Below are 16,194 nucleotides of genomic sequence, written 5' to 3' on the forward strand. Positions count from 1 at the left end.
AGAGTTTATCAACAACCCTGACAATATAAAAGAGTTTAGAAATTCTTGCTTTTTAACAAGCTTGAATAAAAGTCTTTCATCATAATGAAGTATTTCTAAATGATTCACATCAATTTAGTTAGTTTTTGTAGCAATCTTACTTATTCCTGATTTGAAAATGATCTAGTTCTATTTAATGATTTTTTATATAATATTTCTTGTTATCTTAGAAAAAAAAAAAATGTTGCATTGATCTCAAAATGCTTAAAATTATTGTACATAATGTGTTTCCCAGTGTACATATTCAAAACTGCTACCATAGCATTCTTAACAAAGAATCTACTGTTTTTGTATGCAAAGTTTGAGTCAGACATTTACATAATTTTTCATTTTGTATGTATTGTTGTCATATCACATGACATTTATAGTTTACTATTGGCAGAGCATAGGGCTACTATTAAACATTGGCAGGTTGTGTGTAGGGCTCCCGTTAAAGTTGGGAGTAGAGCCAAATAGATTATATCGCAACTAACATGCTTTGTCCGCGATAGATTGAGAAATAAATTCCTGTGGCAGTTACACTAATATATTTGCATATAGTATGTGTGTTGTACTAAATAAGTATAACTAGAAGTAGACATTAATATTAAACAGTAGTATTATAATACAAAATATGACTGTTAATATTGATATGAAGATTTTATTTCAATCCCAAGGTTAATACTCCAAATGAAATAAGCAATTTAGCTTCAAAGCACTTTTGCAAATAAGTCTCAAACATGTATGCTCTTTAATTTATTATTTGTACCTATATTTGTATTTTTGTATTGTAGAGAGTAAAATTAATGTGACCCTATCCAATGTTACACCTTGACATTTAAAACAAATGAAAGCATTTTTACTTCATAAATGATCAGTTTTGTGGAGTAAGTCAAGGTGCTTACTAATTTTATGTTTTTATGACCTGCAACATCACTGTTGGGATCACAGAAAAAGTGAAATAAAAACCTGTTACTCAAATACCTATGCTTAAAGAGAGATTTTACGAGATATAAGAAATAAAGAAATATTTTTGCGAAAATTTTGTTAGGTAATGTCTAAAATTAAAGTCTAAAAATATATTAATTATATGCACGAGTGAGAAATGCGTAGAATTATCAAAACAAAGATCACTGAATGAAAATCACCAATATACGATGTTTTGTAAACATGTTCAAAATTTTTACTAATTGACTACTTCCGATCTACTACGCAGCCTATAACATACAACATTAATTTATTTTGTGTCCAGTGACGTCACCGCCTAAGATCGTGAAACAGCCGACACAAGAGGAGATTCTGTTCCAAGTGGCGCAGCCCGGCGAGGTGGACAAGCCGTTCATCATCGAATGCGAGGCTGAAGGCGAACCGGCACCTAAGTACGTCACCTTGTTGTTATTGTAGTAGATAGTGGGTTGAGAGCTTGTGTGTGAATCTTTTATGACACGCCTATGTGTGGATGTGTGGAGATTAGTTTTGTTAACTTTAATCAACTTCTGTTCGTTTTGATGCAAAAGCGAGTATTTTTGCTGTGGTACAAAAAGAATAGTGAAACCCCTTTTGTGTTTACGTAAGGTCGTCTTAAGACGATCGATCAACACATGAACGAATAACTTCAAACTGCGCTAGCAAGAATACCAGTAGCTATTATATATTTTTATCAGTCTTATAGCCTGCTCTTCTACTATACTCCTTTTTCTTTGCGAAACATAACTTATAAGATAAATAAAGGTTAGTTAATCCAAAGCATATATTCGTATTTATATCCTTCGCGGAAAACCTAACATAAATGACATTGGACTAGTTCCATCCTTAGCATCCTAATTTAGACTGCATCTGTGCATCTCAGAATTGTCATAACCCTTGAGAGAATCATGTTCATGAACGTGTTACATGATCTTATCAACACTCTGAAACAAGATATCCTAACTCGGTCAGATGCTCTTGTCCTTTCGCAAAAATATAATAGCTTCAACGCCGTCCATGCCCGTAAAACGTTCGATTATCCTTTTATTCATACTTAGTACTTTAAATTACCCTGCGTGCCTATAAGTAGTTACTTAATTTGTCCTATTATGAGAATATAAATAGAATCATTCATAAACCCGAGTGTATAACTGTGAGAATTACGTTGACCTGTTGATTTCTGAACTTCCGAAAATACTTTAATCTCGTTAGAAAGGCCGTTGAGCAGTTAAATTATGTTATGATTGAGATCATTATGGCAGCCGCGCGTTTATATTTTTAATAATCCCGCAATGTTAAGCATATTAATAGAATATTCGAATTATTATGTTTATACCGGAATTAAGCGACATATTTGTTAGGAAGTAAAGATTATATTTCGACACATGTGTTCTTGAGATCAATTTCTATACTATTAGTTCTATAATATACTATAATTCTATGCTGTTGACAAAAGTAACTACGTTACTAAAATTATTCGACTACATCGCTATTTCTAGCAGATCTTAACTGTTATTTTTACGATAATCATTTTTCGTAGTATTCTCACGTAGTTGTATTTCATGTCTCAAAAAGCCAAAGAGTAAGAAAGTATATACTATATAGTCTCCAACTAAAATACAGATATAGTTTTTGTTTATCCATAAGACAATAGTGTATGTCAGAATACCCTTGGCACAATATTTAGCGGGTTACAGAACTGTAAATGAATTAGTTTTTTTTTCTATTTCGTTATAAATGCAAATTATGCCACACACACTTACTTTCCGAGAAAACATGACTAATTTAGGTGTTATTGTTATTTTTAGATTTGCTCAAATACTAGCTTTAAGTTCATCCGAGTTCTAAATGAAATGTGGAAGGCAAACTGAACGATAACTTTGTCATGAATTGATTTAATCTGGCCTTGTAGATAATATTTTTCATATTCTCCTATGGCACGAAGGTCATTGCAAAACAGAATACTTTCGAAAGAAATCAAATATAAAAGCTTAGCAAGTTTGCTGCATTTATGGTGCAAGTTTACTCTGCTATTTTCTGTAAATGCGAAAGTTTGTGTTTATCAGACTTTAGGAAATTACGTCATCTACTAAACCAAGCGGCGTGAGACCGTTGTTAACGTCGGTAAAGAAAACTGGGTATTCCGGGTTAGATGCCTGAAACGCAACAAAATGACAGAACATTAATCCTTCGCTGTTCGTCGAAAACCCTTTAGCGGACCAACGCGTTTGGTTAAAATTCCCGTTTTTCGTAAAACGCTTTAAAATGCCAACGGTTTTCCTTTTTCAACCCTCTTATCGTACAGTTATATCGGCCTTGTAGAAAAACGGCAGCACCGCGATACCCAATGGTTATACGATGTTACATACATCGAAAAAGGTCCCCAGGTAGCTGTTTTTCAAGCTATACCAGGACTAATAAAATGTTTACATGATCTGAGAATTCCCGAGATCGAATCCTCAGCCCTTTAGGGATAGAAGGAGTTGCTAGTTTTACTATGGGGAACACAGCAGTACACTTTAGTAGATTTCCCAGGGGAACCAGTTTCAATCGAGATAGTATCTAGTGCATACCTATCCTTACCGTGACGCAATTTCCCGTATGTTTCATCCGTTGCATGCACTGTGATTGAGTGACAAACGAATTGACTCATTTTGTTATTTTCAGTATATTAGTAAGATTTATCATAGTTCTATTATCATTTTATGGCTAAAGTGACCTATTGACTTGTGTCTGACACAAATCTCAAATTATAAAGTACCATGACTCATTTACCAAAAATTGGTTTGTGGAATAGCATTTACGATTCTAAACCCCGGAATAGTATTGAATGTGTTTTTGACTTACCATAACACTAACCACAATAACGTGAGGTTAACCACCGTTTACCAACATTTTTTCTAAGCTTATGTGTAAATTGAGAACTATAGTTACCGTAAAATCCTTTTAAAAGCTCAGCAGGGATTAAATCACTTCCTCGTCTTCGTTTTACGCCCTAACTAAACTAAATTCTATGACAAAGCCATTGATATATGTATGTACTTTTAAGCTTTTGTTGTCTTCAACTGTCAAGAGTTAAAATTACTTAATTATAACTGGCACCTCAATTTTCATAAACGTTCTATATTCTGTCTGTTTGTTGGGTTTTGCAGTAACGTGTCGGTCAAAATTTGTACTTTCCCAACAATAAATACATATGCTAATTAAGACGATAAGATTTTTTTAAAGGTTACTAGGCAATTCTTGATTATGATGTGTGGTGCGAATTGCGATGAATGGTCCGGGGTTCCCCAGGACGAACAATGACACCAGCAATCGTAACAATTAATTAAATTTATTCCTATTATAAATTAAAACTGGCAGGCGACGTTTATGATAAAGTTTGTACCCTTTACAACTAAGTCGACGATCAAGCAGTTCTATAACATTACATATATGCAGACGTTGTATATAGCTACCATAAATACGGTATTCTCAAGTTTAAACAAGCTACACTATATCAAGTGATTTACAATAATTTGTAGCGAATGAAATCAATGACCCGCAGTAGATAACGGTTTTATAATGATAGTGTTCATATAAATTATCTTGTAGTCGCAGTACCTTGGCCTTAAAAGCTTGGTGGAGCAAGTTTGCGTCGGTTTTTGTTAACATTGCCCTACAGATACATACGATTTTCTTGTACCGGTTGCATTGGTAGAAATCTTTCGTTTACGCCGCGAAAGAAATCAAATCAAGTTTCAATCTAGAGAGAATTCTGAATGAATAGTTTGACTTAATTTCCTGTTTGTGCAAAGTAAACAGTCTTCTGTGAATCAAAGTTATTTTAATCCTCAAATGTTTATAGATTTAATTGTAACAAAATATTCTCCCTAGTACTAATTAAAGACAAAAACATATAAACCGCAATAAACGGCCCATTCATCGACTGGCCATAGATAGATAAATTAGAAGTAAATAAATGCGGGATCATGAATAATTGATGTCGTGAGTCAGCCTTGGGTAAGGATGCAGTCATCTCATGGCGGCGATACACTCGGATATTATGTCATGTATGAATAACTCGCATTTTGTAGTAAAATGACAACACTTTAGAACCTGTTTCTCTAACGGAAACTGACCGATACAAAATGTTCTAGATTTGTACCGCGGAAAAGGTAATATAAGCTTAAGTTTTAAATTAAACATTCTTTGATGATTTTTTTTCTGTAGATCATAGATATTTTTTTATAAAGTTTTTATCTAATAGTTTTTCTGTAAAGAATTAAATTCTTATCGTTGAATTCAAAATGTGAATGTTAATGATTTACTTGTAAGTTCATTTTAGTCACGACTTCAAATAGATTTAAATACACTGAATACTAACGTCGGAATATCGTTAACTTTCGTTTTGTCTAGATTAGCTAAGGTTTCTCTTCAATAATGACTCAATCATTAGTTCATTCTGAAAGTAAGTGATTGATTCTCAAATGATGAGGCTCGTGTAACGCGTGTTACACACCTGGCAAAAATGTACTATTGATTTTTTCATATCACTTGTTTGTAACTTAAATTCAACATGTTTACATTAACATAACATACAGTATAACTTTTCCCACTTTTACAGAAAAAGTGAGTCTAATTTAAAGTTAGCAGAAAACTTTTCATTCGTCTGGTTTTTATTCTTCATATCAGTAAAATACAGCAGGCTCCATCCAGCCTCGGTTTTCCGAGCGCTCGCTACGCAATTTTTCCACTTAGCTAAATGTGTTTACGCTCGAAGTGGGTTAACTACTGTCTAGTTCCCTTTTACGATTTGCAAACATTGCAGGTCGTTGGCTTTTTCATATCCGGACGGATATTAAATACAAAATACAGGTATCGTTATTAATTATTGTTACAGATTGAGATTGCAAGCATTTTATCAGTTTTGCTAGGATGTATCATTGAGGCTTACCTTATGCTAGTTCGTAACCGAGAAGGTAAAATTGTGATAGTATGTTGCATATATGTTCAACTAGCTGATGTCAGCGCCTCCGCCCGCTACTATTTGACCCACGGGATCATCAAATCCGAAATCCATTCAGTCGTTTTTGCGTGAAAGAGTAACAAACATCCATCCATACCTTAAAAACTTTCGCGTTTATAATATTGGTAGGATATTGTCCATTACTTTACTCAAATACATTTTCATTCATAGTTTCATGTGGAAAACCAATGTATAAAAATAACAATGAAAATTAATTCAAATTAATTAGGTTACACATGAAACCGCAGGATAATTGTGGAACAATGTGTTCTGATACACAATAGTATTACTGGAACTGTGTCTGTCAATAAGTGTGCATTACGGTAAATGTATTATGAAAACGGTAAAATGTTATTTTCGGTCGTACATACTAAAAGCGCTTGGTGAACTATTCCTAACATTTAGCGCCAGTCTAGGCCGGCGATCGATGCACCCGTTCGGTTCTTGCAAGTATGACATATACCTAGTTAACATTTCACATCAATGTGGAATATTATTAATAGGGACAATATAAAAGAAGGGTAGGAACTAAGTGGGTTTAGTATTAAGTTATTTTTGTGTTCTAACATTTTGTAATAAACACGAAATACACAATAGACATGTACCCATGTACAGCGTTTCCTTTATGTGAATAGATTTTTATAATTCTATTTGTAAGCTCTAACTGATTAGTTAAAACAACTAATACATAGCTACTGGGCACTGGCTACTGGTAACGATATTGTTATCATTTCCCCACGGACCACAAAACCGCGTATGCACACGATTGATTATTTAATAACTTGTTTACTGCATGTTGTGTCATAAAGTATTTAATAATTGCAGTTAAAAATAATTTCTGCGAGTGTAATGTTTATTTAAATAAAGGTTTTAAAGTTACTTACTAAGCCAAGGTTATAAATTATTGATTGATTTCCTATTATCTTGTTGATATTTTTCCTAATAATTAGTAGTCAATATAAACTGGACGTTAATCTAAACATATTAACAAATTTTAATGATGAAGAAATGAAGGAAGTGAAAAGCTGATCTATATCGTTTTGTTTTGTCATACAGGTACCGATGGATCAAGAACGGCAAGGCGTTCGAATACACGAGTTATGACAACCGTATCTCGCAGCAGTCCGGCCGAGGTACGCTCGTGGTCAGCCAGCCGCGCGATGAGGACCTCGGACAGTACCAGTGCTTCGCCTACAACGAGTGGGGTACCGCCGCCTCCAACAGCGTCTTCGTGCGACGCGCTGAACTCAACTCCTTCAAGGAAACTGACAGCCAGCAAGTTGTGAGAGCAGAGGAGGGGAAACCATTCAAACTCACTTGCGAACCGCCCGACGGTCATCCCAAGCCCAAAGTATACTGGATGTTGCAAGGCGATCAGGGACAACTCAAAACAATCAACAACTCACGTATGACCCTCGACCCTGAAGGAAACCTTTGGTTCTCGAACGTGACTCGCTACGATGCTAGCGTAGACTTTGCCTACATTTGTACTGCTAACTCCATATTCAGGAATGAGTATAAGTTCGGTAACAAGATATATTTGGAGGTGACTCAGACGGGTATCGCCCCGACTCTGAACAGGCATGACCCTGTGCGCCAGTACACTACTAGAAAGGTAGAGAAAGCACTTAAAGGGAAGAGAGTCGAGCTCTATTGTATTTATGGAGGAACGTGAGTATTTCACTTGTAATATTTTAGAACTGTTTTTTCTAAATATGAATTAGAAAAAAGATGCTTCGGCAAGAAGTCGTAGAAAGGGTATTTATCTTGATTTTGATGACAATTTGAAATGTATGATCATAAATTCTCATTTTAGCCTTGTCTCAGTTCTTAGAGTCAGCTAATCGATAGATATATCATTCTTTTAATCGTAACCGGCACGCAATCTTTGCCAGTATTATTGTGTGTGGAACACGTAATGTGGGAATGTGTCGTCGATATTCGCTATTTATAAAAAAAAAATCTGACTTCTGCCCATACTCTTTTAGGATAGAGTCGTGAATATACGCAGGCAGTATTGGTTGTTACAGTTCACGTTATTGCTAACGCAGGACATTGTTTGCCTCGGAAAAAGGATTATGTGGAGGCGACATAACGGGATTAGCGCGTTACGTACACGCGGTGCAATGCACTTTACAATGACAAGAATCGTTTTAAACACAATGTAACAATATTAAACGGTGCATGCATTTGTGTGTAGGGGTTATATTTAAATAGTTTATTATTTCTGCCACAATAAATCATGCATTTACAAACAACGAAATATACAAATGTAATATCGTAATGACGAATTCTGAGTATGAAAGTATGATCCAGTTTAGTCGTTCAGCCAATATACTAAACAGAAATAGACTTCATTCATGTAGAATTCAATGAAATCCAAATTGCTTCGTATCTACCATTTATTCACAAGCTGTCGAAACGCATCAAACATTCGATGTGTCCAAGTTGATCCCAAGTCTATAGACGTCAAACATTCTACATGTAACCCGAGATTTTAGGTTAAACTCGTTGATTTCGCGCTTGCGACAATGTCATTAGGGCTGTCTCACATCTAGCTGCTGATAGATATGCTCATTTCAACACTGGCGGCACCGGCTTCCAGTCACTGTATTCGGTTATTTTAAGACACTGTTAAAAACTAATATTGATTGTTTACATTTAGCCAGATATCTTAAAATTAACGTTTTAAGTTGTAAATCTTGTATTCTTATTTAACTTCTGTATGTGGAAAATATTTTTTCAAAGTGTCACATAAGTTTGACAACCCTAATTACAGTATCGGCTTCAAATTTTACGCGTAATCTATGCCTAAGCTAATTCTACTCTGAAACAAAAAACAAAATTGTTCAATCCTTTTAGTTTACGCAGGCTCCAGTGCTAACCAGAGCTATGTAAATACAGTTGTAAATGGCAGCCCTATATGTACGCGCAGGTTCTGACCTATTGCGCCCCCGCTACGCGTGCATGAGTGGCCGCGAGTGGGCTTTTCTCTCTGCTATCGAATTACATACGTGCCGTTAATTCGCCTCCCGCTCTGCCTGCCCGATGTAAAAGGGTTTTAATTATTCAAATCACAAAGAAACATACTGTTGATTTGAAAACCTCTTTTGGAGTTGTTGAAAGCTACACAAATAGTTTACAAACAGTTTTAAAAGCGTAAATAAAATACCACAACGTGACCACACGCAATAAATGCCTAAGCTTATAAAAATAACAGAATGTGTCATTACAAAGGACCTTTTCATCGTATGTTATAAACAGTTTACATTCCTTATATTTTTGCTAAGTGATAGAATAGTCGTCTTCATTCTTTCGAGTGTATATGTGAACGTCAGAAATGCCTCTTATCAAGGCGGCTCCAGGAGTCATAGGTGCAGAATTATTTTATTCATTCATAGCGAAGATAACGCTTTATTTATTACAAAAGAGAAGTAATACTTTTTTTTTGTGATTAACTACTTTCAATTGCCAAAAATCTTATGTTTTTGATTGAACATCATCATTAACGATTTATTGTATTGATCAACCCTCCTTAAACTCCCATTAAAATGAATTCCTTATTTTGACCAATCATCTTCTCCTAGGCCTCTCCCTCAAATCGTATGGAAGAAGAACGGTCGCAGCATTTTGTCATCACAGGGCATTACTCAGGACAACTACGGCAAGACGCTCGTCATCCGGTATCCTACTTATGAAGACCAGGGCACGTACACCTGCGAAGTTAGCAACGGTGTCGGCACTGCGCAGTCCTACTCCATACTCCTCAATATTGAAGGTAAGGACTATTCAAAACTATCTAAAAGATGCCAGAAAGTTTCTGTTTTTGAGTTTGCACTACGAAAACGGCAAATTAACTTCATCCTTCCTTCCTTTTTTGTGTCAATGAAAACGTATTAGTATTTTGGTTCAATTTAAACCAAGTATTTCGTTCAGAGATTTTGTAAAATACCAGCACTCGGTGCATTCGTTCATTGTTGAGTCTGAGATGTTTTTGGTGTTGAATAAGCTATTTTCGTTGTGGCCGTTTACAATAGAGTCGTGAGCTCCTTAATTTGTTCGGTAGACAGGATTACATAACTTGCGCTTGTCCAAACGAATGGTTCCGTCAGGCACGTGCTTATCCACGTTTTTATGATACACTTGTCAACGATTTTGTTACTTACCGTAGTCATATGATTTCTGAGTTAATATAATTCTATGCTATGTATCTCTATGCAACTATCTTAATTGATGAATGAGTCTTTAAACAACCGTGAAGGTGTTGCTTTAAAGGTATCACTAAGGCCAGGCGTCTAATTATTCTGGTAACGTCCAATAGAGAATGAAGACGACATTGTGCCAAATAAAGCCTCCCTTCATAAATACTACGTTATTTCCGCAATGCTAATTGTAAATGTTACTTTGCAAGGGCGGTGCCATAAGCCATAATTTTATTCACGGTAATTGTGTCATGTACGTCACTTCCGCTTTCCTTTATAAAGTTTGGCTGCGTTCGTAATTAAAACATAATTATTTATGGTTCGGGAATATTAGATGCCATTAAATCTGTAATGGAGGCTACGTGACATATTATGCAAATATGATGAGTAATGAAATGCATAGTTAAGTTTAGAAAAAGGATACTAAGTAAATAGCATCACACATAGAATACAAATGGAATTTACTAAACAAAAAGGTTTATTTAAAGTCAGCTGTCTATTGCCCTGCTTTTAATTTATAACAAGCGGAAGAGAAAATGTACTCCATAGAAATTTTGAATTTTCGTTTCGGTCACCTACTTTCTCATTTGATGCTCTTATAATCAAATGCAAAGACAATTAAAGAACAATACTGGTAAGGCGCTCAGCTCGAATTCCTTGCCGTTCTGATTCGGTTCAATGACGTCACCGATCCATTCTGTCCAAAGCATATGGCATGCACATTATAACACCCGAAAACTATTTTTAGGATTAATAGCAGGTTTTATTTCCTTGCCAGGCCTATAAAATATATTACTCGCTCAAGCATTATAACGATCCCTTTAACTAGCTTCATTTAGGACAATTTGGAAGAACAGGTTCAATAAACATAGAGTCACGTCTTTTGTGAATATTAAATTCCTACCGGAGTGGTCACTCCGATGACCACTGAAATATCCTCGTGTCCTCTGCCAGTGCATGTCATATGACGTAATCACTTGTCACGCACGCAAATAACTCGGTAACCCAGTTCCCGTATGTTTGATAAACGCCGGGCCCTTTTTATTACGTCGTGAAGTTTTGAGGCTGGGCTTATAATAGTCTGTTTTGTATGATCGAATATGAGTGATACAAACAATCGGCAGCATGAAGCAGATTGAGGTAAACGGATGAAGGAAATCACTGTCTTGTTATTATCGCTTTTCTAATGCATCTTCGAGATTTACATATGAATCATCGGATTTAAATCTTGATGTGCGTTGCTGAAATCCTGACTCATATTTTAAAACTGGTTACAAGATTAACTCCTACTTAACCAGCTTATGAAGTCGTATTACCCATTTTTTTTTTAAATATGCTTTTATCAATTATGAATATTTAACGATTTTCATTCTTCCTTACAAAAATGTAAAAAAACAGTTTATGTAGCCAAAGCCATATAAAAAAAGAACGTCACCATTTTCCGACTCTTCACATCACTTAAGCGAAACTGCTACAGTTTTCTTTTTTAAATTTCCGCAAACGTGTCCTCAAGGAAGGTATATGAAAGCCGGAGGCTTCCCGCGTCTGTGCTTCCTCTCCATTTTGCGTTTCGTCAACAATTCGTCTAGATTGTGAGCACTTGACTGTAGCATGCAGTCTCGCGTAATCGCCACAGGCATTGTTGCCGGTACACGAGTACGGTATTCGAGACGTAGAGTAATTTAAAATACGACACAATTGAAAATGGAAGGAATGGAAACAGGACAAGAACTCTACGGCAAATAATAGTTTTGTATTATGTCAGTGTGCATTTGCGATCTATGATTGCATCTTTTAACGTAGAGTTTTATTTGTTGCGGTTGGCCTAAGGTAAAAATACGGTCGAAGCAACCTAATTATATAACATCACTGTACTCTATCACTACATTAGTTGTCAGGTCATATCGATTTTCAATTCTAGTCCATTAATTTACGTCTCAATGAGGCCAGGCTTAGGCTTAGGCATGCTTGACTATGAACAAAGATATAAGTTTGTATGGATCGTTTATGATGTTGATTTTAATCTGAGATATACATAATATGTACTTGGCTTTTAAAGCTTTTCTTTCTATTTTGGTTTTTAAAGCTTACTTAACAAATAATACGCAGCACCTTTAGTTCTCAAGTCACAAGTCTGTGTCATGGACATTTTCCGTCTTTGTTTAGTCCATACTCGAGTGAATGTAAGAAAATAAATCCTCTGAGGTCAACAAGTCTGACATCATTTTACACGTAATTCTATTAATAAAAACTATAAAAGGTATAGAATGTGTAATAGATATGTAAGGCTTATATGAAGATTATACTCTAATAGCTTCGAGCCAAGTTGTCAGAATTAACGCAGGTTATAGTTAGGCAAAAGGGAAAAACTAGGCATCCAGCCTAGTTTTTGCACAAATTGTGTTTTTAATTACAGATATAACGTGCTATCAAAAGCACATTACTTAGACTGGCACACGCACCTTGTTAGTTCTTGTCGCTAATGGAGGAAAGACGTCTGAGATGGAATAGTAATTAAGCTAGGGTGCGGAGCTCTTAAATGTCTAGCTGCTAGGAAACTATTACACGTATTTAAAACGATTATATGTTTTAGAGATTGCTTTCTACTAGTGTGGACTCATTATAGTAGAATGTTTTTTTGCATTGAAAGTAAAAATGTTTTTTGCATTGACAGGAAGTGAAAAGTCGTCAGACATCTCAAAGTTTTTAGAATTATTTTTGATTGGATTGAGAAACTTAACTTATTTGAACACAACTAAATATATTCTCATTTCTTCCTTAGCCGCACCGTTCTTCACCGTTGAGCCAGAAATCCAGAACCTAGCGGAGGGCGAGACCGCTGAGATAAAGTGCGAGGCCGGCGGTACTCCGGTCCCGAAGATCACGTGGATCCACAACGGCAAGCCCATCGAGCAGGCCGAGCCCAACCCGCGCCGGCAGGTCACCGGCAACTCCATCACTATTACAAACCTCGTCAAGAAGGATACTGGCAACTACGGTTGTAACGCCACCAGCTCCATCGGCTACGTGTATAAGGATGTCTACATCAATGTACAATGTAAGTACTATTCTGATTGATTTTTCAATTGTTCGTGTTTTCAGTCGGTCTCGGATTCAATAAGATTGTATCTGTTTATGGATAAAATCAGATATGGTAGGTACAGTCACGGGTTCAAGCATATTAACATCATGTTTGGCAAATGATTTCTTGATTGTTACGTACCAGTGCAAATACAGTATTGTAGCCATCCTAGAGGACTGTTGAGAAATTTCAACGCAGATCGTCGGTGTTGCAAATGTTGTTAGGGTAATGTACCAACATAAGCAGATGACGGCAAACTTATCGCCACATCTGTCCCCTCAATAAAACAACGAGCAAGAAACTAGTCGATACTATCTAGTCACACAACGAAAGCTAATCCTCGAGTCAATGTAACTCTCGTTTCTAGATATGTCTTACTTTCGCATAACTGTGCTCTACTTACAAGCAAATAGTTTGTACAAGAAACATTATAAAGTGGATGGTCTTCCGGAGACGGCGCCCTGCAACGCCGGCTCGACGCCGGCAGATGTCCTAGATTTTATGCTCCATACTGGCTCTAATGTGTTTTATATTGAGTTAGGTCATAAAACTTGCTACACTGTTACAATGCGTTACTAAGAACTCGAGGTAATTTTATATTAGATGCACGAGTTCAGAAGTGTGGCATAAAATGGAATTGTATAACTATATTTCATAAAACTCGATGTTTCTTACATTCATTTCTAAAGCTTCCCTACGTAGTTTTATTTGTATATTTGGAACTTTTGATATAAACAACTTTTGCCTTCGATACAGATTCTGCAGTTTGTAACAAACTTACAACTTAGCAGAACAAGTTGAATAAAGAATACAGTTTTATTGCGCGCCGTTTCCGCTCCTAACAAGTTTTGTTCTCCTACTTTTATAAGGAAACGACAAAGCTCAGCCACCATAAACTGTCACTCATAGTTAATTATGACTGTAATACAGCATATAAACTCGTATAAACAACTCCAAATTGAACCTTATTTAAGTGGGTTTATAGTTGAAAAATATTCTTGAATGTTGCCAGTTGGCATTCTCCCCAGTGGACTAGTAGATGAACTCATGAATACAGTGAATAAATCTTATTATGTGGGGGGTAAAAAGTTATTCTCCAAAGGTCACAGTCGGTCTGCTGTGCATAATGGGGTGGGAGTTGTTCCATTAACTATTATAAGTAGAGCTGACTTTTCTCGACTCGCAGTTCACTGCTTCCATTGCATTAACACGATATAAATATGGATGTGATTGTGAAACTTTCATATTTCTGCGAGGTATAAACTTTGTGGAAGGTGTAATATTAGTTATTTATTTATACATTCCACCCTCTTTCCTTGAGGTAGGAAGAAAGAACGGTCTGGTGGTACGCGACCCCTTCTCGTTCCGCTGCTTGAAAACTTTACAGCTATGCCTTCGTGTATGTGCCGGTTGCGTGTTAATGAAGTGCGTAAATATTTTCCCTTACACAAATAAAGTGAAGTAAAGGTACACAATTTTACAAAAGTGTTAAGTTTCAAGTTTTGTAAAAAGATGTACGAACATTTCAGGAGCTATTTGAAAATTAATGACTTTCAAAATTCTGTTTTATGAATATTTAAAGTTTCTCATTCAGTCGTCTACGAGTGTAACCTTTATTTAGTAAAATAATATTTCTCAATTACTTTAATCACGTCTTCCCTCAATCCAATAACTAGTTGTACTGACGTGATCTATCCTTGTATATCTATGTAGGGATGTCCCGCAACACAACTATCGATTTTCTATATAAACAACATCGTGTAGGGGAGAGCTACATCGATTATTTGCCGAACTGTTAAGGGTCTCGTTTCCTGCCTTCGTTTGGGGATGCAGACTCAATATGTAGTTACTGAGTTTCTGCTTGCATAGAGAACGGTTTGGATTTGCAGGATGGAATAGTTGACTTTCTTATGTTTTTTTTAACTTGTTATCTTATACGAAAAGCCTCTCGAATCAGTCCGTGGGTAATTATTACGTATAATGAGAATATGATAGTCATCATAATCTTCATGTCGTCTTATAAAAGTCAATTGCCAAGTTAACGCTAACTATCGCATACAACACTATTAAACTTCATTCATTTACTGGTGACCACATAATGCAATGTCACGGCCAGACGTTAATTCATTTGAGTCTTAAGTGTGATGTGATGGTACTCTATAAAATGCGAAGTATGCGACGCTGTGTCGTTATAAGTATCTGACTACCATCTTAAGTGTTCGAACAGCCCTGACCGGGTTGAGAAGAAAGTGGTCTGATATTGGAGTTATTATTTCATGTTTTTAGATGTAGTTTACTATAGGAAATTATCTATTGAGTGTTTAGAAGATTTTAATATAGGAGTAAAACTTTAAGTTGCAAGTTACCCAGTAAAAGACGGTTATACGAAAATGTCACATATAATAAAAATGCTGTCCAGAATAGTCGAACTATACACGGTGATTTTTTTGTCGTCTTACAAAAGCAGCCCAGATCATGTATCCGACGTAAAATAAGGCGCGATTATTATTTTTTTATCATCAACTAAGATAGTAAGTACGAATAAAAATTAAACAAGAGAAATCTGAAATATACTCTTAAAAATGATAAAACGCCGCCGCCCGCGCCCCTCACCATTGTTACAAGGATCGGACCGCGCTTGCAACAGAGCTGTGTTTCTAATAAGCTACGAATTGCATCATAATATTGAATAAAAATTGCATTTAAAATTTATTCAAATCTCATAAATCATCATCATCATCATCATCAGCCTATCGAAGTCCACTGCTGGACATAGGCCTCTCCAAGTGCACGCCACTGAGATCGATTTTCGGCTTCTCGCATCCAGCTCATAAATACCTATTTTTTATCATGAACGTGTTCTAGTCATTGGATACATGAACTGGGCTGCTTTTGTAAGACGACTAAAAAATCGCGGT

General features: G+C 35.9%; 1 protein-coding gene across 3 annotated transcripts in view; it reads left to right on the forward strand.

Annotated features, from left to right (window-relative positions):
• LOC113502124 (neuroglian) overlaps nt 1-16,194 on the forward strand; it is a 34,695-nt gene that overhangs the window by 1,326 nt on the left and 17,175 nt on the right. For all 3 annotated transcript variants that reach the window (XR_003401335.1, XM_026883503.1, XM_026883504.1), the window contains exons 3-6: nt 1,271-1,397; nt 7,049-7,663; nt 9,580-9,770; nt 12,977-13,252. Coding sequence is in view for 2 of the 3 variants with exons in the window: in XM_026883503.1 (XP_026739304.1) it covers nt 1,271-1,397; nt 7,049-7,663; nt 9,580-9,770; nt 12,977-13,252 (1,209 nt within the window). In the remaining variant the exon portion in view is untranslated. The remainder of the gene's footprint in view (nt 1-1,270; nt 1,398-7,048; nt 7,664-9,579; nt 9,771-12,976; nt 13,253-16,194) is intronic.

Source organism: Trichoplusia ni, chromosome 16 (assembly GCF_003590095.1).
Source record: "Trichoplusia ni isolate ovarian cell line Hi5 chromosome 16, tn1, whole genome shotgun sequence".
In the NCBI taxonomy this organism is placed as follows: Eukaryota; Metazoa; Arthropoda; class Insecta; order Lepidoptera; family Noctuidae; genus Trichoplusia; species Trichoplusia ni.